General features: G+C 39.7%; 1 protein-coding gene and 1 non-coding gene across 5 annotated transcripts in view; one reads left to right on the top strand and one right to left on the bottom strand.

Moving 5' to 3' along the window:
* The window catches only part of ABCA5 (ATP binding cassette subfamily A member 5), a 114,312-nt gene that overhangs the window by 42,178 nt on the left and 48,203 nt on the right, over nucleotides 1-23,931 (bottom strand). The window contains exons 1-9 of one of the 4 annotated variants that reach the window (XM_029212784.1): nucleotides 22,681-22,701; nucleotides 11,310-11,429; nucleotides 9,128-10,269; nucleotides 8,109-8,270; nucleotides 7,116-7,204; nucleotides 5,347-5,576; nucleotides 3,600-3,741; nucleotides 2,076-2,264; nucleotides 509-656 (exon numbers count right to left, since the gene is read on the bottom strand). In XM_029212784.1, the coding sequence (XP_029068617.1) occupies nucleotides 509-656; nucleotides 2,076-2,264; nucleotides 3,600-3,741; nucleotides 5,347-5,576; nucleotides 7,116-7,204; nucleotides 8,109-8,175 (865 nt within the window). In that variant the 5' untranslated portion in view covers nucleotides 8,176-8,270; nucleotides 9,128-10,269; nucleotides 11,310-11,429; nucleotides 22,681-22,701. Of the gene's footprint in view, nucleotides 1-508; nucleotides 657-2,075; nucleotides 2,265-3,599; nucleotides 3,742-5,346; nucleotides 5,577-7,115; nucleotides 7,205-8,108; nucleotides 8,271-9,127; nucleotides 10,270-11,309; nucleotides 11,430-21,765; nucleotides 22,284-22,680; nucleotides 22,702-23,931 lie in introns of those variants that run through there. The other 3 variants (XM_029212785.1, XM_029212782.1, XM_029212783.1) reach the window with 3 other exon arrangements.
* Nucleotides 20,807-20,878, top strand: TRNAE-CUC. Its single transcript has one exon. It is a non-coding gene; the product is annotated as a tRNA-Glu (tRNA).

Here is a 23,931-nt window from a genome sequence, read left to right as displayed (position 1 = left end):
AGTAACTCAAGTTTTAAAAGCCACACCTGTCTTTCCATATAAGACTGCAGGTCTGGCACACAGACAAAATGAATGAGGAACTCAGGGGGAAAAGGAAAGGGGGTGTTGGATATTTAGTAATATTTTGAATCCGCACAAGTTTGCTGTCGGTGCAGGATGAGGGATGTGGGGAATGGGAGGGGTCACCAGGTTGCTTGTGGTGTCGGAGCTTATCGGGTGAAATAACAAAACACTGTAGCCGAAACGATGGACGTGGGGAAGGACTGAGTTAAGGAGTTCAATGAGGGACTGAAGGCTTTCAAAACAAACTGATCTCTTTTCACCCACAATCTCCTTATACATTCACTAGCAGTTAATGAATAAGGTACGAAATATACTTATTTAAAATTAAATTAAAAGCTGTAACAGCGAATACGACTTAGAAGAAAATTTTTTTAATTAAGTTAACCTTATGTGGGCAAAGAAACCTAAATATCTTTACCGTAAAATCCAATAACTACCTGCATACCTGGAATGACTTGATCAAGATAGACAGCCAGAAGGACATAGAATATGCTGTTAAGGGCCAGCATGATAATAGTAATAATCAGAGGATACGGCCCTTCAGTCAAATTAGAAAATAGAGCACCTTCATTAGAATCTTCTAAATGCATGACCTGAAAAACAGAAACACCAACTTTATTATATAAAAATGATAACATATTTTATCATTTTATAAAATAGCTAACACTATTTAGAGCTTCTCATAATATCCAGAGTCAGTAAACTGGGCCTTTGAACAGATTAAACAGTCTCCACCAAACTGGTAACGTGAGTTTATAAAGAAAACAGTAAACGTGAGTTTACTACAGCAACCCCTTTCAACCATGTTTTCAATGCTGTGCTTCTAAAACCAGTATACATCTATTCTTGGGGCATATGCAATAATTCTAGTGCTATGATTATCAAATGAAATAAAAACTAATGCAAACAAAAGGGTTATGGTCCACAGAGAAGTCAGACAAATTAAGTATTAGAGGATAAACTTATGGTCAGCACCTTTCAACACTGAAAAGGGAGAAGGTACTATAATTAATTAACACAGCTATTAAATTATTCATAGTAGATACAGGTGATAGAGCAGAAGGACAGCAATAGAGACTGAGGCCTCGTTTAGGTCTCAGCCCTGCCATTAAGTAAATAAACTTTAATTATGCTGTTCTGGAATTCAGTCTCATCTGTGAAATGAAGGTGAATTAAATGACATTCAAAGTCCCTCCCACTCAACAAAAACCTATGAATCTATAATTCTCCCTTCCTAAGGGGACTCAGTGGACTCTCGAAACATGTAATAACAGCTCTTAGGTCTCAAATAATTAAAATTCGTTTAACTCAATATTCATAAACAAGCAAAGTCTCACAAATAAGAAGTCTATCCAGCCAACATGAATAATCTCTTGTATTAAGTAATTACATTTTTTCTTTACACATTAACCAAATTTGTGTTCTAATACATAAAGCAGTTTCTTATAAGAATTTTCCCCTTAGAACCTGACTGCCCCGTAAAGACAAATAAAAATCAAATTTGTAAATCTAAATACTATTTAGGTAAAGATAATCTCATGAATGTTGGACCTATAAAATCCACAAGGTACTACTTTCACTACTACAGTCAAGAAAAATTTGTTCTGCTTCACACACAATTTTCTCCCAGGTGCACACGTGAGTTAAATTTACAACAGGGAGCAATAAATCCAGGCCACAGAGCAATCTAGATTGCCTGACGCATAAACCCATGACTTCTAACAAACTGAGTTACTGCAGTGAAACAGATTATTGAGATACACTAAAGTGAAAAGTGGAGAACTTATTTATAAACAGGTCATATAAATAAAAAACTTTAAAAATGGAGAAAATATAAACGAAACCAATATAAAATGTACTCCAATATTCAAGTATCATTCCTTTTTCATGTTGAAAATTTTAAATAATTTTTTTTGCAAACTAAGGGCAGTATGCATGGTAGTATAATATGCTGCACGGAAGTGGAGAGAAAAGAAAATACTTAGTGAAAGCAAGATATGTATATTACCTACCTGTGCAATACCAATCAAAAAAGTACACTGACAGAAGGGACTCAGAAGCCACACTAAAGATTTGGGAAAACTTTCCACGAGGACTATCAAAAGGCCAACAAATCCAAGAGACACAGTGACTAAAAATTCAACTATTCCCACATGTTTTGATTTTTTAAAAAGAGGCGTCAGCATTAAAGCAAAAAATACCTGTAAGATATAAGGTTTTAAGGTTAAAGCATTGTTCATATACACTGGTATGAAAACAAAATTAAATTTTCCTTGTGAAAGAACAAGTTATTTTCATTAGAAAATACATTCATTAAAATACAATTAATTTCTAAAGGCCATGGTGAGATATTTAATTTTCATACAAATAGTGCTCTACATTAAAAATTTAAACCGACAAATATTAAAAACTGCAGTTTATCTATGTAATAGGCAAACATGATCATCTCAGCACTGTAGAAACCATAAACCACCGTGTGTTTCTGCAGTTAGATACGGACAAATATGAACAAAACAGTATGTCAACAAGCTTTTACACAGAGCCCATCTTTTCAACTTCACGTGTTGACAAGAAACAGAGCCAGTTAAAAACCAGGCAATTATATAGAGGAGCATATCAGCTATTTGTAAATTATCATGTTAAACAGCAGGAATGGGACTTCCCTGGTGGCGCAATGGTTAGGAGTCCCCCTGCCAATGCAAGGGACACGGGATCGAGCCCTGGTCCGGGAAGATCCCACATGCCGCGGAGCAGCTAAGCCCATGCGCCACAACTACTGAGCCTGCGCTCCAGAGCCCACACACCACAGCTACTGAGGCCCGCGCACCTAGAGCCCGTGCTCCGCAACAAGAGAAGCCACCGCAATGAGAAGCCCGCGCACCGCAACGAAGAGTAGCCCCCCGCTCACCACAACTAGAGAAAGCCCGTGCGCAGCAACGAAGACCCAACGCAGCCAAAAATAAATAAATAAATAAATGTTTTAAAAAAAGAGCAGGGGTGATAGTCAAAATATTTAACAACGGATACAGCATGGGCACATAAGCCAATCAGAATGGAAACTGGGACCACTTAAAACAAAAGCTTGTCATGAACATCCAACATTTAACCAAACTACCCAATGGAAATCAACACTGTCAAAGAGCTACATTTACAAAGATATATCTTTACACGACATCATCCTGTAACATAAATTAACTTGAAACAGTCAGGATCTCATAAAAACAAAGGAATAAAATGTCTAGTACCAGACAATCTTAATGGTGTATAATAAGCACAATTAAATGAAGATAGTGAAAGACAGACACAGAGGAACTGTATGTGGAATACATCATATGAAAACAAGTTAAACTTAGGCTTGAGAATATTCTGTAACTTTTCTAAAAATATGGAGGCACAGTGATACAACTCATGTATCAGTAGCCTAGTAACAATCTTGTCTTTCATGGGAAATCGACTGTAAGTAAACCAAACAGTAAGACTTTATTAATCAAATATTTTGACAGTTCTTTATTCCCATTTCAAATGAAAGTACTTACAGATGATAAGCCATACAGGAAAAAAAGTAGAAATATCACAAAGCAGCTACTTTGAGGAAATAAAGAAGAAGCTGTTGCAATGACTGCCATGAGAAGGGACATGAGAAAAATCAAACTTGTATAGAGAAGGACCCAGGAGAGCCTGCAATGGGAACACAGATACATTTACGGCTAAAGATATAGGCTTTAACAATTAAAAAAAAAAAAGAAACATTTTAAACAAAACTTCAGCTTTATTTTAGCCATTTTATTCTTAAAATTAAGCCAATCTCTTCATTTCTTTGTATGCTCATCTATTGAAAATTAAAGCTCTCATATGTAATTAAAAATACAGCAGCATTGGTTAAGTTGTCAGTAAAAGTACCATCTGACACAGAGATAAAATGGTGACTATCTTTCCAAGAGTCCAAAAAAAACTGCACAGATTTATAGCAATTCATGATTAATTTAAATCTAAAACCCTCAAAAGTTCAACAATGCACAATACTTCTGATTTTCTTAAAATACGAAAGAGTTTTTAATGACTGACAATTTTCTTTATGGTACATGCAACAAACTGATGGCTTCTGGTACTTTAGACAGTAGAGGTTACCTTGCTAATCGACAACATAATTACTACAGGAACACAATGTGAGATCAGGAAGATCAACAACGGATTCACTACAGGACTCAACATTTCTCCTCAAAATCAGTGCTCAGTGAAATCACCACAGTATTTAGTTTCATTTTATTTTCATTTTTCAAGTTAGCAGATAATTTAATGTATGCTATCATAAAATCACCAAAATAGGGCTAAAAGATATCTGAACTACCAAAACTAAAACCATTATTTTACAGAGGCAAAACTGAGGCACTGAGAAACTGATTTGCCTACATTCTTCCAGCTACTGTTTCCTCACAGAATACTTTAATAACCAGTGCATCTCAAAAACCAATCACTAGTAGAACGACAGGAGAAAAAAAATGCGCAAAGATGCTATGTCATACAGAATGACCCCATTACATAAAGTGTTTTAATTAACTGTTGCATTGAGCTAAATGGAATAAAATGGTCTACAATAATAACTCACATGCAACAGTATTAACTTCCCCCCCAAAAAAGAGGTCAAAATAATATTGTTATTACATAGTGGAAAAAGTACGAAAAATACACCTAGAATTATTTATAAAAATGCATGCCTCTATAAAATTATCATTGTATAAAAATGCTAATGTGCTCATTTGTGAACTTTTTTCATTTGTTTCTCTAGAAATTACTTGCACATTATAATCTTAAAAAGTTCACAAAAATAACTTTCTCCAGGGGAAAGAAAGCCCATATACCACATACACAAACTTCTGTCATTTTGATTACATTTTAATAACATGTATATGCTACGATACCTGAGGAGGACTGTAACAGGCAATTAATTTCTAACTTCCCAAAATCTCCTATTTTCTATACACTGAGATATACACTGAAATACATGGAACACGCCTCATCAACTCAAACAAAATATGAAATAAAATTTAAATATATAATATCCACATGAGCTTTCCAAAGCTCACCTCCCTTATGTTAAAACAAGCCAATCAATTGCTGAAGCATCTTGACTGGTCTCAAAAATCTCCAAGACAAAGGCAATAACTACGAGAAAACAGCATCAGCACCTCATCAAGTCAGGTGAACAACAAAATTACAATTCTGAAGATTTGTATACTTATACGATTATTAATCACACTGAATAACAAAGTTTTAATAACATACCAAAAGGCAGTGTCATGCAGTCCCATTATCTTTAAAAACTCTTTTAACTTCTTCTCTTTTTCTGCTACGATATGAATTGCCAAAAAGTATCCGAAAGGTGAAAATGCTATAACTAGGTATATTAAAATTACTCCTCGGGGAAAGGTATCTATTTCCACAACAGCAGTTTCTCCCATAAGGACAGCCTTAGTTGGCTCCAGCTCCTTCCAAAAAGAAACATTGGTCTTCAGCTGTAATTAGAAAATGTAAATACATTCAATTAATTTAGTTCTGATAGTAGCCCCTAAAATAATGTGACAGTTATACCCCCAAATTTAATCAATAACCTCGTACAAATACCATCCTCAAAAAGCTACACACCAGAAATAAAGTGATTGACCCCAGCATCATGATACCTATAGAAAACTGCTTTTACTCATTCTGGAGGCATGTCATGAAGTTTAAAGTCTGAAGTTGGGAAGTATATAAATTTTTATTAAATCATTTGTCAAAGAAAATAAAACTGCACATGATCATCTTTAGCTGACAATTATATGTATCTTAATAAAAACATGCATTTATAAAATTGAGGAATTAAGGAATGACTACTAGTACTATGAAAGAATGACTCTTTTTAAAATGTTCTTTTAGATAGTAAGTCCTTCTAGTGTTTTAAAATCTATATATGCAGCACGCATATAGACAGAACAATAAAACTAGTTATGCCATACGATACACTTCTACTTAACATTCAAATGAATGGCTAAAATGAGATCTGCTCTACCTGTTCATCTAGTATGGTCTGGGTTGTGGACAGCGAAGGTCTTTGGCCAAAACACAAATAAGTACTTTTAACACTGTCAATGTGATATGCCCTATATTTCACTGTCATTACCTTAATCTTCTGTGTTACTGAACACTGTATCTACAGTACATTTATACCATGTTGTGAGAGTTTATAAGACAATTCTATATACATCATCTCATATGGTTCTAACAACAACGCAGTCAAGTAAAGCATTATTTTTGTAGTCATTTTACTACATAGCAGTCTAACAACTAACAGAGACAGGTCTCCTATTCAAGGTCTCCTGTTCATTTCTGCTAAAATGTGAAACACTGGATCAGGCCTAAGCATGTCTTTAGAACGTAAATGCAACATTTATACACAACCTTAGTGGCAGTACAGTATTAAAATACAGAACTGGGAACCCAAAAGCGATAGTCTGAATTAGCTTTGCCACTAATTAACTGAGTTTTGGAAAGTCACTTATAACCTTCCTGTGCTTCAGGTGCACATATAAAATGCAGACAATAACAGCAGCCTTTAACATAGGGGTGTTAAAGATTACATGGGTTGATCTTAGTATATAACTTCTTAGAAATAATGTTTGGCAAACAAGTGATAAATGTTTGTTAAATAAGAAATAAAATCTACCACTGTGATTAAGATAAAGATACTCACCTTCTTTAAACTAAGTTATTCTTATTCAAGGGAAAAGGTCTGCACATGTAGACCTTTCATAAATATTATCTACAGTCAACACAGATATGATAATACTGGTATACAGAATGCTGAATCACCTGCTTAGAAACCATCAAATAAGGTGGGTTTCAAAAAAATTAAGTCAGAGAATATGACTTCTCCCTTATCTCTTTCCATAAAGGAGTTGTATTAAGTTATGTATTCTGTACATTTGACAGCAGTCAAATGAAATCCTGTGGTAAAGACTTCGGGGATGATCGGTAAAACACAGTTTGACTCTATTTTCTTCCTTTTTCATATTTACCTGTATAATGGCAGTATCTATCGAGGCCTGTAAAACTGTGAACCCTGAGGACCAGTACTGAACAGCCTCACATGATTTTGAACAGCCAGCTATGGAGAAAAAAAGGTGAGGCGTAAGATTCTGCAATATACAAGTGTTCTCTTTAAAGGCAGCACACATGGGGTTACCAAAGTAATATAATTAATCAATCTCTACAGGACCAAAGAAAATAAGCAATGGCCCTCCAAAGGCAAACGGAATCTATCACGTTCCTCATTGTTTACTTCAAAGTTTTGAAATTAAAGAGTTACATGTGTTAGGATACTGAATCGTAAATGAATACAAATGGAAAGAAAGAAATTAATGGTAAACACAGTTATTTAAAATAAATCAGTTTTCTGTTTTAAGGCAAGCCATTCTACAATGACTTATCAGCTTTAAAGATCTTCCAGAAGCAACGGCAAGTCCAGGTGAACAGCACAGAAAAAAAGAAAAATTCTGTAAGGGCTTTGCGGAATCAAGTCACAAATACAGTGCTTAACAGTGACTTTAACATTAGTCAAGAAATGTTTGTGGTTGATAATTATCTTTTCAGAGGTTTAGGCATTGAAGGCTGTTTTCCATGTTTCCAACATAAAACTAATAAGGTTTATTGGTGGAAGACCTTGAGATTTTAAAGGTACGTGCCATACCACATATGAAAACAATTACATGGAGAAAAGAACAGACTTAGAATGTCATACAATTCAAGATAAAATTTTGTTTTGTTACTGTAAACAATATAAATGTATTAAAATTAAGGTGGATGTTACATAAATTATACTTCATATTATATATATAGATGTAGACAGATAAATACACATATATTTTTATGCTACAGTTGACAGTCTTCTTACCTGAATAACTATTATTTAAAATGCCAATGGTGGACACCATCAAATTTTGCATATGAACTATAGGAGCAGCAAAAATGGGAATTTAATTCATTTTCATTGATTGTTTAGGGCCATTTACCTCTTGAATCCATATAAACAGAAGACACTGGAATCATATCAGGAAAAAAACGGAGTTCATAGGACATGAAGTCTTTGAAAACCACACCTACAAAGTTGCTGGGCTTAGAAAGACTGGATGCTAGCAATTCCTTTTCACTTGTATATTCTTCGGTAATTATGACTATAAAATATTATAACAATTTAGTTAGCTCACAAATTTGAATAGTTTATTGTAATACAATACACCAAGTTTAACATTATATTTGATGAATGTAATATTTCATAAGCACTTGTTTGATGCTCTAACTTCTTAGAAAATGAATACAGCTCTTCTAAAAAGAAACTAAAAAATGAATATTAAAATAGTGCAATTTTACAGACACTATTTCTTAGCTGTCATTTGATGACATAAATTATGTATGTGTCATGTAACACATAAGTTATTAACGTAATAAAATAGATCACATGCTTTATATGCAATATATGTAGTCCACTTAGCTACGTCAAAGTAAAACCATACAAACGACTCCTTGATAAATGAGTGGATATTTGATTTTCAAATATTCCTTCTTATGAAGAAAATTCCATAATCCTTCCTCAGAAACTAAATGTGTATTTTAGTAACTATGACACACTCTTCTTTGAATAAAAATTGCCATTTAAACCCAATACTGCTTGTTCCTTTCTTAGAAGATACATGAAAAAATGTAACCATCATTCAGCTCTTTTCACATCAATAATCTTAACTTTTTAACATTTTCTTGAAGTTTTATTTACAAGCAAGCAGTCTTCACTATAGGAGGCTCAGAACATGTCATGAAATGGGAAAAAAAAACACGTAGGATCAGTACTTAACTTTACTACTTATTAGCTGTGTGAGAACAGGTAAGCAATTTAATTCCCTGAACTTTAGTATCCTCACCCACAATACCTAGCTGATCACAAGGGGTTGTTAATATCAAATGTAGTTACAGACACGAAAATGCTTTGTAAATTATAAAGTATTACTTAAGTGTTAATTCTCATGATCTTCCAGACCTTGAAGGTGTACATGGAACTCCAGGATTGATCTGAAGAAAGAGGGTGTTAATCCAACATCCTACCAGTTAGGTTACCATGTACGTATGTACAATCTCACGTTCAGAGTCCTGCCGTTAAAAAGACAGAACTTAAAAAAAAAAAGTCTACATACATTTCTACTATTCTGGCATCTAAGTTAATACACGCTGACTTGGATTTCTTTAGCATATATACTTTTGTCCTACTCAGAATTACCAATGAATTTCACTCTCAACGTTTCTGAGGAGTTCTTCTCAGCTGACCTGCTGAATTCTTACGGCTGCCATGCTGCTTCTGCGTAACACGATAAACCAACAAATGCATTCTATACAGTAAGATACAAATATTAAACAGTAACACACCAGAAGGAAACCACTGGGGAGAAAGCTATTTGGCTCGTGGTTGTATCAACATCTTCTGTTTAGTGACACATTATCCAATAATGCGTGACACACACTAAAGTCAGTTACCACTAACAATCCTATATGATGGAAGATAACAGGTTATTTTCTTATTTTCTACAATTCAGCATTTCATTAAATCAATCATCCTGGCATCAGCATTACTGTCTTTATGTATTTCTAGTTTCTTAATAGTTACGTGAGTCAGAATCAAAATGAAATATTCCTTCAAATCTTTTATACTATACAAATATGCTATTTTATAAATGGTCTATGAATTAAATATAAAATAGTAAAACATAAAATATGCTTCCTATTACCAAGACTACAGATTAAAGTTTCACAAGAATCATAAGGCAGCAGAATTAAATGATGTTAGTATTTCTATGAAACTATGTTTTGGTGAAAGGACATATATCTAAATGTTAAGAATGGTATTTACTCAATAAAGCAAACAGCAAAATACTGAAGAGGCTTTCTGCAAGAGACAGAATACACATGTAAACTCACAATACCCTTAGGAAGGTGATCAGTAGAAACCTTCTGCATGATGTCTCTTGTAATATTAGTCACTGGTGTAAATCCAAGAATTACGTTAGAGAGGATAGATTTGTCCATGGGGTTAAGTTCCATGTCAGGCACTTCTTCATATATCTTATTTGGATGCATCATGCTTATTAATATTAACCAAAATAAAAAAAAAAGTGGAAAAAGAATTTCCTATAATAAAGGAAACAAACAAAATGATTACAAAGTATAACAATGGCAGCAAAAATCATCAAGATTTCTATGAATATAACTAATACTAACAAAAAACATGAGGAACTTGGGTCTCCTCTCTTAAGTACAAAAAATAAAAGCAATTCCATCCTAAAAGAAATACTGTGCTGAACCTAACCCAACAGCATATGAATTTTTCCTTTACATTCAATTTTACTAAAATATTTTAAAATTCAAGTCACCATAATACATTTAAATGACATAAAAGCTAACATTTAAACATCTTAGATTACTAATATAAACTATAATAATAAATTTACTCATACATGACTTTATTCAAAGTAACTTACCAAACATCTGTAATAGGGATCACCATAAAAATGTCTTTATTCAAGTCTGAATTAAAACTCATGCTTTAATTACAGCTAAGTTTCTACTACTAAAACTATACTCAATTATATTCAGTAGTCAACTTTAATAGGGGTGAACTCATTATTGTTTCATGTTGCTGTTTAATTGTTCTGCTGGCTTCAGGAGAAGATCAACAATACCATTCCATCCTTTAAAATCACTAGTAACTGGTTAGCCAGAGTTCTTACTTTCTTTCACCTTTTAAAGTAATGTATGCTAAATAATTAAATAATAAAGTAACGTATGCTTGTGGGAACAAATACGTGACATAATTTTAGTAATTATGGGCAATTCAATCCAGAGTCCAAAAGATGGCCGGCGATAAGGAATAAACTATGGAATAATGTTCCATGAAGTTTTCTGCAGAACCTATTTTTCATTCCATGAAACAGGAAATGCATGCCTCAAGGTTCAAAATCAAGCACTGATATTAGAAATTAACTAAATTTAGACATCATTATTAAAATTTTTGACATTCAGAAAACATGGGATAATTTAGGTATTTTTCTGAGGCCAACACAACAAGTGTTTACAAGCAAATTAAAGGGACCTAAGAATATAATAAAAATGTATCCAGCAAAACAAATCATCTTTTAAAGATGGAACATACTAATGCAAAATAAACTTACCTGAACGCTACTTTTTTTAGTCCTGCATTTAATGAGGTAATTCTTCAGTAGGAGTGTTCTGGTCTGTCTCCAAACTCCAACTTCCCGAATTGCAGTAGCCATGTTTTCTGAATTAGTTTACTAAAGAAAGGAGATTGGAAAAAAAGAAATTGGAACCACACAGTCAAGTATATGCCATTTCTAATGTCAAAGACAGACAGATGTTTCAGCCTCAGGCTAGACAGTTAAGTATACTCCACACTGTCTCTCCTACCCGGACAGAATGCATGGAACGGCAATGTGAAGATCCTGAAAAGTAAATAGTAGCATGTGAAACAAGGGGGAACCGGAATTCCACTTTTTCTCTTCCAGTGTCTTCTAAACTGAACGCACTGGAAGTGGGCACTGGGACACAGAGAAAGCTCCGGAGGAAGCTCTCTAGTTCTGGCTCGGTAGGAAACGGAAGTCTTCTGCTCACGGAGAACGGGGAAACACCCAGTCTTTTATTCTTTTCTACATTCTCCTGTGCCCTTGTCCCCAAGCAACCCCGTTTACAGCAGTGTCAGACTGCAGTGATGAAAGCTGAGCCCAGCTAAACTCTCTCTTCTGAGTGGAGCTTCTTCCACAAGGGTCGGGAGACAAAGCCCGCCGCTTTCTGCTCTGCCGCCTTCCAGACACAGGGCCCTGAATGCGGCACATGCAGTCGCCGAAGTGCGTGGCCCAGTGGGGCAGGAAAACCCTAGCTTGGCGGCTGGACGATGGAAAAGAGAAGCCACAGGGAATCAAAAAGTAGCAGGGAGAGCAAATGAAAAGAGGAGTTCAGGGAAGCAACGCAATGAAGTTGTTCATTAGCTCCTGGACTAACACACCCAATCTGGGTAAACATGCATCAAATCCTACTCTGTGCACCAAACACTTGAGGAACTGAATTCACAGACAGACCCACCGCCCAGATCCGGATGGGTCATTGGGCGGCACACACGGACAGATTCAAACTGCACTGCAAAGGCTTCTGAAAACTAAACCGAAATTAGAACCACAGTTCAGAGAACGTGGGCAGAAACTGAAGACCTGAACCTAACCAGGTGGACAGCACGCTAAAAGAAGACATCAATGCTCTCTACGGGATGAAAACAAAACCCGCAGTCTCACACAACCCAAAATGACTCCGGTAATGAAGCATGTGAAAAATGTCAACTCTACCCACAGGTGCCACTGCCAAGATGACACAGATTTTGAAATTATCTGACGAAAACTTTAAGGCAGCTATTTAAAAAGTGCTCCAGCAAACAGTGGCAAGAAAACATTCATTCTTGAAAACAATGAAAGTGTCAGCAAAGAAACAAGATATCAAGCAGCACCAAGTAGTCATCCTAGAACAGAAAAACACAGCAACAAATACACAAGATCCACAGAATGGGCTCAAAAGCAGAATGGAGACAACAGAAAAACAGTCAGTCAACTTGATAGATCAAGAGAAGCTACTCAATCTGAACAAAAGAGAGAAAAGAGGTTTTGTTGTTTTTGCTGTTGTTTTAACAATTAACAGTACCTCAGAGAACTGTGAGACAATAACAAACGGTCTAACATTCAAACGATCAGAGACCCAGAAAGAGAGAAGTGTGTTAATGCTGCACAACATATTTACAGAATTACTGGCTGAAAACTTCCCAGATTTGGCCAGAGATGAAACACCTAAGAGTTTCAAGAAGCTTGATGAAATCCAAACAGGATACATCGAAGGAAATCCACATTCAAACACATCGTGATTAAACTGCTAAAAATGAAAGACAGCGAAAAATCTTGAAAGCAGCCAGAGAATAACCACTGCATCACCTGCAGGAATACTGCTTTGAAAGAGAGCAAATTTCTCATAAGAAATCCGTGGCTAAACTGGGTACTCATACACTGCTGGCCGGACTGCAAAGTGGTTTAGCTGCTGAGGAAAAGTTTGGCAGCTCCCCAAAAGTTAAACAGGGTTCCTACATGATCCCACTACTCCATGGGGACTCAAACAAGTGCACGTTCACGCAGGGTCATAACTGCCAAGACGTAGAAACAGCCCAAATGTCTACCAACAGACGAAGGGAAAAACAAATTGTGGTGTATACACGCAATGATTTACTATTTACCATAAAGAGGAATGCAGTACTGATACATGCTACAACGTGGATGAACCTCCAAAACCTTACGTTAAGTGAAAGAAGCCAGACACAAAAGGTCAAATCGGATTCCATTTATGTGAAATTTCCAGAATACATAAATCCACAGAAATGGAATGCAGACTGGTAGATGCCAGAGGAGAAGGGGAGAAAGTGCTTCATGAGTACAGGGTTTCACTTTGGAGTGACGGAAACAAATTTCACCTCAGTATACTTTTTGAGCTGTATGACCTAAATCACTGCATCACAGGCCCAGTAGACCTCTTCCAGGCTAAGCTGACCCTCTGGAGGCCCCTGGGGCCCCTTCTGCAAGTGGACCTCTGTTGGAACCACATTGCAGGTCTTCAAAGAGGTTATATGCAAGCAGAAGCCAGCCTGGCCGGGCTCCCGAGTGCACTCTCCGTGGTCCCTACTCCAATTGGCTCGGCCCCGTCACCTAGAAAGGTATCGAGAGGGCAGCTTGGAGGAGACACCAAAAAAGTCCCGCTAAGCCTTCTTCAGAGAGATATTTGTTCCTTGTTTTATATAAACCTATTTGTGGCAGCCACTGGTGTGACCCCCCTCTACCACAAGAACAGTCTGTTCCAAGCTGGCTGACCGTCTCCACCTGGATAAAAAAGCAGGCAACTTTTTAGAGGCAGCTTGTCTTACCCCCCAAAAGGCAATATACATAATTAAAGTTTGGATCAAATAAACATCCTCTTTATATGTACAGAAGAGAGCTTTTTCTTAAATTTAACGATGAGATTTAGACAACTTTCATTCCCTCTGTGCTTTTTTCTATTTTCTCAATTTTCCCATCAATATGTGTTCCTTATATGGTGGGGGAAAAAGTAATTACACAATTAGATATACTGTAAAAATATTAAATGAGTAAATTAAAAAGAGCAAAATTGCAGCAGCCAAGAAAGGAGGATACACTCAAAATAAATTCTCCCAACAGCCTCATTCCTGTTATATCAGATCCTGCAATGAGCTGGTGATCACCTCTAGGCCGATGAAAGGAAGGAAGAAAGGAAGGAGGGAAGGAGGGAGGGTGGAAGGTAGAGAAAGGCAGGCGGATCACACTCATTCGAGGATGATTTACTACGAAACATAGAAACACTAACCAACTTAACAGCAAGAACATTCTCAAGCTATCTGCCAAAACACATTGATTTAGTGGGAGCCGCTGAATTATTCACTCCAATTGAACGCTGCATGCTCGATGCTTGTTTCTAGAAAACAGGCCCCTCCTGAAGCAGCTGACGGACTCACAGTATCTTCCTTCCTTTGAGAACTGCTCCCTGAACTCAGGGTTGAGTCTTTAACAGCCTCGCCTGAAGCCCATGAACCTGTGCACACACCCCGCCATCCCACCAGACACACCACGACTACCATCACCACGGCCACCTCTGAGCGGTAGCGTTTAAGTTTTCTCCAGGCAGAGTGGAATTTTTAACTAAGAGACCCAGAGACTGGGACTCACGGAAACAGTTAGATTAATAGAAGCATTTAAGAAAGTTCATACATTCTCAGAACTAAGCTTTCCCCTAAGGTTTGATACCTGCTGTGCCCAAAACCTGATTCTTCTTCCTTGGACTATGTGAAATGCCCTATCATCTTACCCAGTATATTTTATTTTCACTTAAGCTGGCCAGATCAGTTTCTATTTCTCACATCAAAGGACTCAGCCAGTGTTACAGTATAATGTGTTCTTAACTCCATGGTTAGAAAACTCCGAAAACAGCGGTTTTCAAAGTGAAGTGTGTCAGGAACAAAGGGAAGTGTTAAAGACCCACGTGCCTCCCTGCCTACTAAGTGTACAGTTCCACTGACGCTAACGGGAGTGAGCGTGCTGGGCCCGATAAAAAGTGGAGAACCACTGATGTAGTTTTTAAAGTAGCTTTAAAGTAATATTAACAGGGAGATAAACGTCTCTGCAGAAGATGACGTACAATGACTGATCAAAGGAGTCACTTCAGTGTCTATTCAGCCTCAGTTTTGTCCTTTCTTCCAAAGCACAAAATCCCTTCTGAAGCAAAAGGTGTTTTCATGCTGTTTTCCTTTTGCCCCTGAGCTCTAATTTTTCTTCCTCATCGTTTTTCCTCAGCCAGAATGTCTTCTGTCTCAGCGCAGAAAGCATTCCGGGAGAGGCAGAGTGAGAGGGAAGGAAGAGTTTGTTAGTACAGGACGCTTGTGAGAGATACAAGCCCACAGGCAAGGGAGTGCCGTCCTGAGAACTCGGCGGCTACATTTTTATAAGCAAAGGAAAAGTGGGGAGGGGGGAAAAGACCACCTTCTTTTTCATTCTTCAAGTCTTCCACTATTAACTCCTCCTACATGGTGGGCGGGGGAGTTTTTGACCCCATATGGCCCAACCGGGATTGTCATGGCGCTATGGAAATGAGCAAAACAGCGCTCCTGTTACACATACTATGATATTGTAAATTATTTCAGGTTTTGGTATAATGTCACCTTTCCCCGATATCTCTGCTCTTAGTGCATGCAGACATGTAAGCCCCTTCTCAAGGATCATCAACTTGCGGACTTCACTGGGCAGGATGTGGGTCTCATAACACCATCGTTTCATTGTTTGGGGGCATGTCTCGTGCTTCTACTGCTTGGTTCTGTTGTTAAGCAAACCTGCTTTCCTGAGTGATCGTTAACTTACAGGGTCTCCCATACTTTTTCATTTATGATCCCCTAGTGGGATTAACTATTTAATTACCTACTTTGTCTCCCTACTCTGTCCCTGTCAGAATGACCAAAAGAATAAATACACATAAAGCTGAAAATGGTGCCTGGAACATGGCAAAGTAATGACACACATTGATCACTACTGTCTATAAACGTAGTATAACTAACATCCTCAAGGGCTATCATACTCACGAAACAAGGACAAAGCAATTCAGAGAAAGCTGCTAGAGAATTTGGAAATGGAACAGACAGGTAGAAATAAAATTCTTGCTAGCTGGGGTGAGTGCCAAATCGATGAGTTAGAATGGACTGAGTCAAGGTAATTCCCCCAGAATCGATGGCCAGAGGACAGAGGGAAGAAAATGCTGACCAGAAAGCATGAACTCTGTTATGAAGTATACAGACGAATCAGCGCTATGACTCACCTGCACAAACCGATGTTTTTTATATTCATAAGCTCCAGTCTCATCACGTGAAAAACGTTAAATTTCAATAACCTTGAACTTCCATCTACTCAAATTATTAAAACATCTTCAAGAAGAAAAATCAATTGACTTATTGTTTTCTTCAAGAAAGTAAACACCTGGTTTGGGTGTTTGAAAACTAAAATGAAACGTTCTTAACATCGATTCTTCATTAACTTTTAGTTTAATGTTCACCTAACCAGTAACTTCAAAGCTGCAGACAGGTTTTTATAAACTGACAACGATGAACCTATTTGCCCACCTGGGCACCCACAACCCGCGGAGTCTAAGCAGGTGCAATCTGAAAAGGGCCGTGGGGAATCAATCAGGCGAGGATGGCTCTGCATCCTGTGAAGCACGAGCTACTGTAAAGGCTCCTTGCAAACCACAGGTGCTGAGGGAAATACTGTGCTGCTTCTTCAAGTGCTGAGACCACAGCGTCTCTGCGAATTAATGTCTGTCCTTTGGGAGAAGCCGGAAGGAAAACGAAAAGAGGGAAGCCTGCACCTCCCACTGGTGATGTGATCATAAAGTCCCCTCTGCTCCCCCCCGCCCCACACTGCTTTGCAGGGTAGGGAGGGGGGATTTGGGATGGAGGAAGGATATGGGAAGGCAGTGCTTTCTATACTGAAGACCTCTGCCGAAGATAAAGAGACGGGTGTCTGAGCTGAAACCAAGCCCTATGGGCGGGGCACTGAGGTCTCCTGAAAGAAAGATGGAAGTCCACCCCGCAGAGGTGACATGAAAGTGGCTCTTCTGACTCCAGTGCACAGCTGAAAGCGGGGCTGCAAAGTTAGGAACGAGGCACGGCCAGCAAGGGGACATCTGTAAAAAGTTTAACTCGTCCTGTGCCTTTTCCTGGACCAAAAGAAAACCCATATTTAGCATAAAGCTCTAAATTTCCTCTTTCTACACTATAATTCCCCTGAATTATCCCAAACGTTATAGCCTTATGTGGAGAGATTCAAAAGGACAAAAACAAAAGGCAGTGAAGGATGCTTGGCCTGCCCCGCATTTAACATTGGCTGTAAGTGGGAAGAGAATCATACAGTCAACATCCAGGAGGAGTTTACTCACAAGTAACAGAGTTCACACAAGCCCAGGGCATTGTAAATAGAGACGACCAGACAACCGTAAAAAAGCAGCTTTTTGAGTAGACAACACATGTAAGACCTCTTTTGCAACGTATATTAGAAGATGACCCTTGAAAGCACAAGTTCACAACTTAAGAGCAATAAAACTTCTAATGGCATAGTTTTAACAAATTGTACTTTTTGGAAAACTTACAATACTTGACACAGTTCCAAAGTCTTACCAAGGCAGTACCTTTAAAACTCTTAAACAAAGCCAATTCTTAACTGCTCGAGAACTATGACAAAGACATAGAAATACGGGTACAAAATTATTTTTAAGAATATTTAAAGTGTCTTTCCATTGCTCCACAGCATATCTGGGGAATGTGTTAAGTTTGTTATAGAGCTTTAAATAATAATTAGTTTTATGCACCTAGTATCACTAAAGGTTTAATTAAATATTTAACTTTCTGCTGGAGGAGGGAGGGAACGAAAAGTGCCCACTGAACTGAGAAAGCACCTTGAGACCGAAAAACAAAACGAGGCAGGCAGCTGCACGTAATCAATGGATCCGTTTATTACGGGGTAACCTACTCACAGGGTGGGCTCCGGATCGGGGGAAAAACGACCTGCAGCTGCACTCCCCTCCCCACCGGCGGGGGCCCCTGGGACGACTTTATAGTTAACCCAGCGTATGGAGGCAGGTGCTTGGAAACGGGACTTGTACTTCTAAGTCAAAATTCATGACTGGGTACCTAGTCTCGTGGGCACCGGGAATGTACATCATCGTTGTCTGGGGACTAACAGAGCATGGAGGCCACCTGATCCTAACGATTATTCAAACAGTTTCTATTAACTGCAAAGCTTTGACAACAGAGAAGTGACTTACTGCACAGTTCAGTCCTGGGTAGGGTGCGTGAAAGGACAGGATAAACTGTAAGAGCCCAGGATGGCGTCAGTAATGCTAACAGCCATATATCCATACTTTTCCTAGATGAAATAATCCACATTAAATCTAATAAATTGCAAGAAAACGGAAAGCCCATCTTCCTTTTCTAATGCATTAATAGTTGACTTAAAGACTGAATTTACGTCACCCAAAATTCAGTATCAGAAATTCACTACTGTATTAAAGAAACACTGATTACTATATGTGCTATGAAATATATTTCACCTTTCTCAAAGCAGTAAAATGTGCATGACCTTTAGAAATAACTGTCAGAAAAAATTATCTAGAATGTATTAATTTTAGTTCTGAGAGGAACAAATTAAGATTATATCCTATAAAACAAAGGAATTGAGCCATCGGAATGTTCACAGCCGTCCTGGCAAAAGATGTGGTCAGTCACCTTAGCAAGTTTGAAAAGATTCCTGGAAAGGATCTAAGCTGAAAGTATCCCCAACAGACGACTATTAGAGGTGACTTCTCATCCACCCAAGCAGAGCTGATTATTCCTCCTTTGTTCCAATAAATAAACTGTAATTGCGGTTACCATGCTGTGTCATCATGATTTGTTTACATCTTAATCTTGAACTTGACCATGAAATCCGTGACAAAAAAAGACTGCCTTCTTTGCTTCTCTACCACCCATGGTAATACTAAAACCGGTATCATCTTACCGCAAGTTCCTTTATCCAGATTTGCTGAGAGTCTTTATAGATCAAAGGTCTGTAACGGAGCCCGAGGGGGTTAAATCCAGCCCACAGACTGTTTTGTACAGCCCAGTAGTTAGGAATGTTTTTCACATTTTTAAATGGGGGGAAAAAATCAAAGAATAACAGTATTTTGTGACATGTAAAAATTATAGGAAACTCAAATCTCGAGTCTAGAAATAAAGTGTTATTGGAGCAGAGCCATGCTCAGCTGTTTCTGTGCCGCCTGTGACTGCTTTGTGCTACAACGGCAGAGTTCAGTAATCAAGACAGAGGCCATGTGGTCCACAAAATCTAAAACATTTACTGTGTGGCTCTTCACAGAAAAAGCTTGCTGACCACCGTTACAGACAAAAGGAGGAAGAAAGAAGAAAAGCGGCATAGTCATTAAACATTTACTGAGGGATTTATGCACCAAACTTTTTAAAAAAAATACAAAACGGAGTTAGACACTGTCACTGACTTTGCAGATAGATAAAATTTAATATAATGTGGTAAGTGCAACTGGGGGAAAGAGTCTGGGAAAGAGTGGAATGCAAATTCCAGGCAGGGAAAAAGAATGGAAGAACTAGACTCCCCAAAGGGGCTTGACTCGTGTAAAGAACAGGGAAACCTGCAATGAGGCAGAGGCTCGGGCAAAGTGAATTGGGGCAAAAAGGGCAGGTGTACCCTCTAGATGACACTATTAGGACAGGCCCTGGAAACAGGTTGTCAAATACCTTATATACAAAATTAGACTAGACATCTTTATTTTGTGTACCCATACTTCCTTGACTGCACTTTTCATACCTAAGAATAATTGTTTAATTGCCTGGCAATCCCATATTTCACTAGTCCTTTCACTTTCCTAATCCCCAAAGCTTCCACCCACAGCATCGCCCTCAAATGATGACCTTGATCCCCACTTCACTGAGAAACTGAAGCCATCAGGAGAAATTTCCGAAACGTTCCACTACCCCTTCTATCCACCTACCTACAGCCGCATCAGAGGTAATGTTATACATTTCAACAAGGTGCCATTTTGGCCTAAACTGAAGATTTTGTTTCCACTAGAACTCTGAGAGATAAAAGCTAAATGGAATCTGGTATCAATGAGACCTTTAATTTAAGATTTATTTTTCAGAAGAAGAGGTTAAGAACATCTTTGGCAGATGACTTGAAAGAAGTTCCTGCCCAGCTACACACATCACTGGCTTCTCAACTAATAAAACAAAAGCACTATCGGGACTTCCCTGGTGGCGCGGTGGTTAAGAATCCACCTCCCAATGCAGGGGATGCGGGTTTAATCCCTGGTCAGGGAACTAGATCCCACATGCATGCCACAACTAAGAGTTCGCATGTCACAACTAAGGAGCATGTGTGCCCCAACTAAAGGAGCTGGTGAGCTGCAACTAAGGAGCCCACCTACCTCAACTAAGACCTGGCACAACCAGAAATAAATTAAAAAAAAAAAAAGGCACTATTAAAATCAAGCCTTTTACAGGAATTCCATGGTGGTCCAGCGGTTAGGACTCGGCACTCTCACTGCTGAGGGCCAGGTTCAATCCCTGGTCGGGGAACTAAGATCTCACAAGCAGCGAAGCAGAGTCAAAAAAAGAAATCAAGCCTTTTAACTTAACAGGGAATAAATTATAAATGTTCTCTTCTTCTCTAGTGTTTTAAAATTTACTGAAGGTAGTATAATAATAAAAGAAAATAATAATTGTCAATATGATTTAACCTAAATTTTATGACAGTATTTCTTGCTGAATGGGTAAATAATGCAATGGTACCCACATGACAAGTTATCCAATACCTTTTCTTATATATAACAGGTTCCGAAAAACTTGTGCTTACAACTATTCTACGACGATTAATTCACACACTAGCAAAGATTCCAATTTATGAGAATACTACAAAATTCTTTTATGCAATCATCTCCTCAAGCTCAAGGGCAGAGATTACAAATCGTATTCATCTTGGCATTCTTGGCACATAGCTTAGCATCTAGAATATAAAAGACACTCAGATAAACCTGTAATGTATTAATAATGTATTAATGTATTAATAAACTTGCTTTGACCCTGAATGCAAGATTTCCCTATACTGAATCCTGTTTGAAGGAAAATACACTTAAACAGCACATATTCCAGGATTAATGCCTTACTAGTTAGCTTTTAACCCAAATACCCCCAAGAGCCCTAACTGCCCTAATAATGTTCTCTTGTACGGAGTCTTCCCTAAAAATATGTAACATCGCTCTCTGGATAGAAGCAAAATATAGGGCATCAAGGACGAGAATTTAGAGTCTGGCATCCCTGGGTTGGAAGCTCAGCCCTTTTGGCTAGTTGGGACCGAAATATGTGACTTGACTTTTTTGGGAAGCGTTTTCCACATCTGCCCAATAGAATAAGACCCCTCCGACCTCCAAAGGATGCTGGCAAGACTGAACGAGATAATACTGAACCTGGCTCACGGCTGGGAGTCCAACATACACTCCTTTTCTCCCCTTCCGTTCCTGCACAACGTCCTCGATGGAAAGTAAACGTGACTGCCTTTATTCTTTCAGACTTATTTAGAAACGTCTGTCCAAGCCTTGGGAGCCCAGAAGCAACCCTCCTGCAGCTATGAGCGCCGGCAGCCTCCCGAGCTTTCGCGTCTGCTGTAGTATCAATACTTCCACGCCTGGAGCCTTGCGTTTCGGGAACCAGGGCATTTCCCCCAAAACCGTGGCCCAAGCTCTGCGCATCTCTCCCGAACTCCTCCTAGCGCAGAGCGAGGAGCAGCCCGAAGCTCCCAAGGGAACCCGCGCTCGCGGCCAGGTGTTCAGAGGGAATTTCCTTCCCAACATCTCCGCCCTCCGCAACGGCGCCCTGAGGATGGAGACCACCCCGGCCAGCCCAAGGCAGGGGTCCCGCGGCGACCCCGGCATCCGCACCCCGACACCCCGGGGGGCCAACAGCATCCTCCTCCACAGGACACGCCGCAACCGCGCTCTCCCCGACCTCGGGGACCCTTCTGCCCCCCAGCTGCCGGCTCGGCCCCCTCCGAGCCCCGCTGCACTCCAAGCCCCAGACCCCCCGGCCGCACCCACCGCCCCTACCCCGCCGGCCGCCCCTCCTCGACCCCTCACCCCCTCCCAGGGGTGACAGCCACCCCGGCGGGCCTCACACCCCGCAGCCCTGGGCGACCGCGTCACCTCAGGGCCGGGCCGAGCGCCGACCGGCCGGGACACGCGGACTCTGCGGGGACCTCAGCTCGGAACAGTGTCCGAGAGGGCGGCCGCGCGCGCGCGCCCCCGACGCTGCAGGACGGGGAGGGCAGGGGCGGAGAGGGGAGGGCGCGGTGCCGGAAGCCGCGCTCCGCCCCGCGCAGGACGCACCTGAGGGCGGGGCACCCCGAGGACGCCGCCGGCAGACGGGCGCGCTCCCGCCGCTCGGCCCGGCGCATCCCGGCGCAGGCGCGGAGAGCGACCCTGGGGGCGGGGCTTAGAGGGGGCGGGGCTTCGAGGGCGGGGCGAGCGGGCGCACCAAGGCCCGGGACGCCTGGGTCCGCCTGGCCGCCCGTCTCTGCAGCGCGGCCTCGTGGCTCAGCCCCCGGGGCCCCCGGCGCCTCAGATCTGCCTCCTTCGTGGAGACCTCGCCCAGCTCCCCCCGGGACACTGGCAGAAACAACGGGCTTGAAGTCAGGGACTCCGATTTGAGTCCAAAGTCTGCAGTATCCTGGCGTGTGACCTTGGTCCGCCGCCCCATCCTTATCTGCCTCCTGCGTCATACCCACTAAGAATCCTTTCTTCTCTGCCTCTCGGCTTTTGAGCGGTCCCCTCCCAGGTCTGCATTCCGCAGCCCCTTCTCCTTCCCGCCGCCCTGTGTGGGGTGCAGTGTCTTCGTGCCATCAGACCCTGACCTAGGACATGTGGACATTAAAAGATGCTTCAGATTCCGAAGTGTCCTCCTGAGAGTCTGGGATGTGGCAGATCCTGAGTCTTCCAAATGGCCTGAGACATACCGCATCTGTGGGAGATTCTATACCGCACTTATATTTGCTAAAAATGTAAACTGGTGTTTTGAGTTTTATTGCCCAAATTGACCTAAATGGTGGTCAGAGTTATTGCAAAGGAAGAAAAGCTCACAACAGATTTTTACTCTCCAGATTTCTGTATGGTCACATTTCTTTGCACAGTTTTTTTTACTTTTGGGGAATTTAACTATTTTAAGATCTTAAAAATTCCGTTGATCCTGTATACATTGTGTTTTGTTGTTGTTTTTTTTTTACTTATCGTAGTTTTTCTGCTTCTTAAATTTAAACCAAATCTCTCCAACAGTCACTCTAAGTTCTACCAAAATAAACAAAAAACAAAAAAACAAGGAAATGTGTTATTTCTTCTACTGAATATGGATTAAACAGGAAATTCAAAGAGCTTTAGCAGAATCCATTATGATTAAAAATCTGGCAGTGAGAGTCAGGGGAAGGGAGACAGAATGTTCTAGGAATTACATCAGAAAACTGAAGAAGGCAAGTAGTGAAAACTACACATGATGTATTCTTTTCTCTTTTGGGATATCTAAGACATTTTAGTTACAAGTTCAGAAGAATGCATTATTAATGGCCTAGGATTTGTGGGCATGTAAAT

The sequence above is a fragment of the Monodon monoceros genome, unplaced genomic scaffold (genome assembly GCF_005190385.1).
Source record: "Monodon monoceros isolate NGI ecotype Baffin Bay Population unplaced genomic scaffold, NGI_Narwhal_1 Super_Scaffold_9, whole genome shotgun sequence".
Lineage (NCBI taxonomy): Eukaryota > Metazoa > Chordata > Mammalia > Artiodactyla > Monodontidae > Monodon > Monodon monoceros.
Note: the sequence above shows the minus strand (reverse complement) of the source record. Positions and strands in the feature narration are given on the sequence as shown.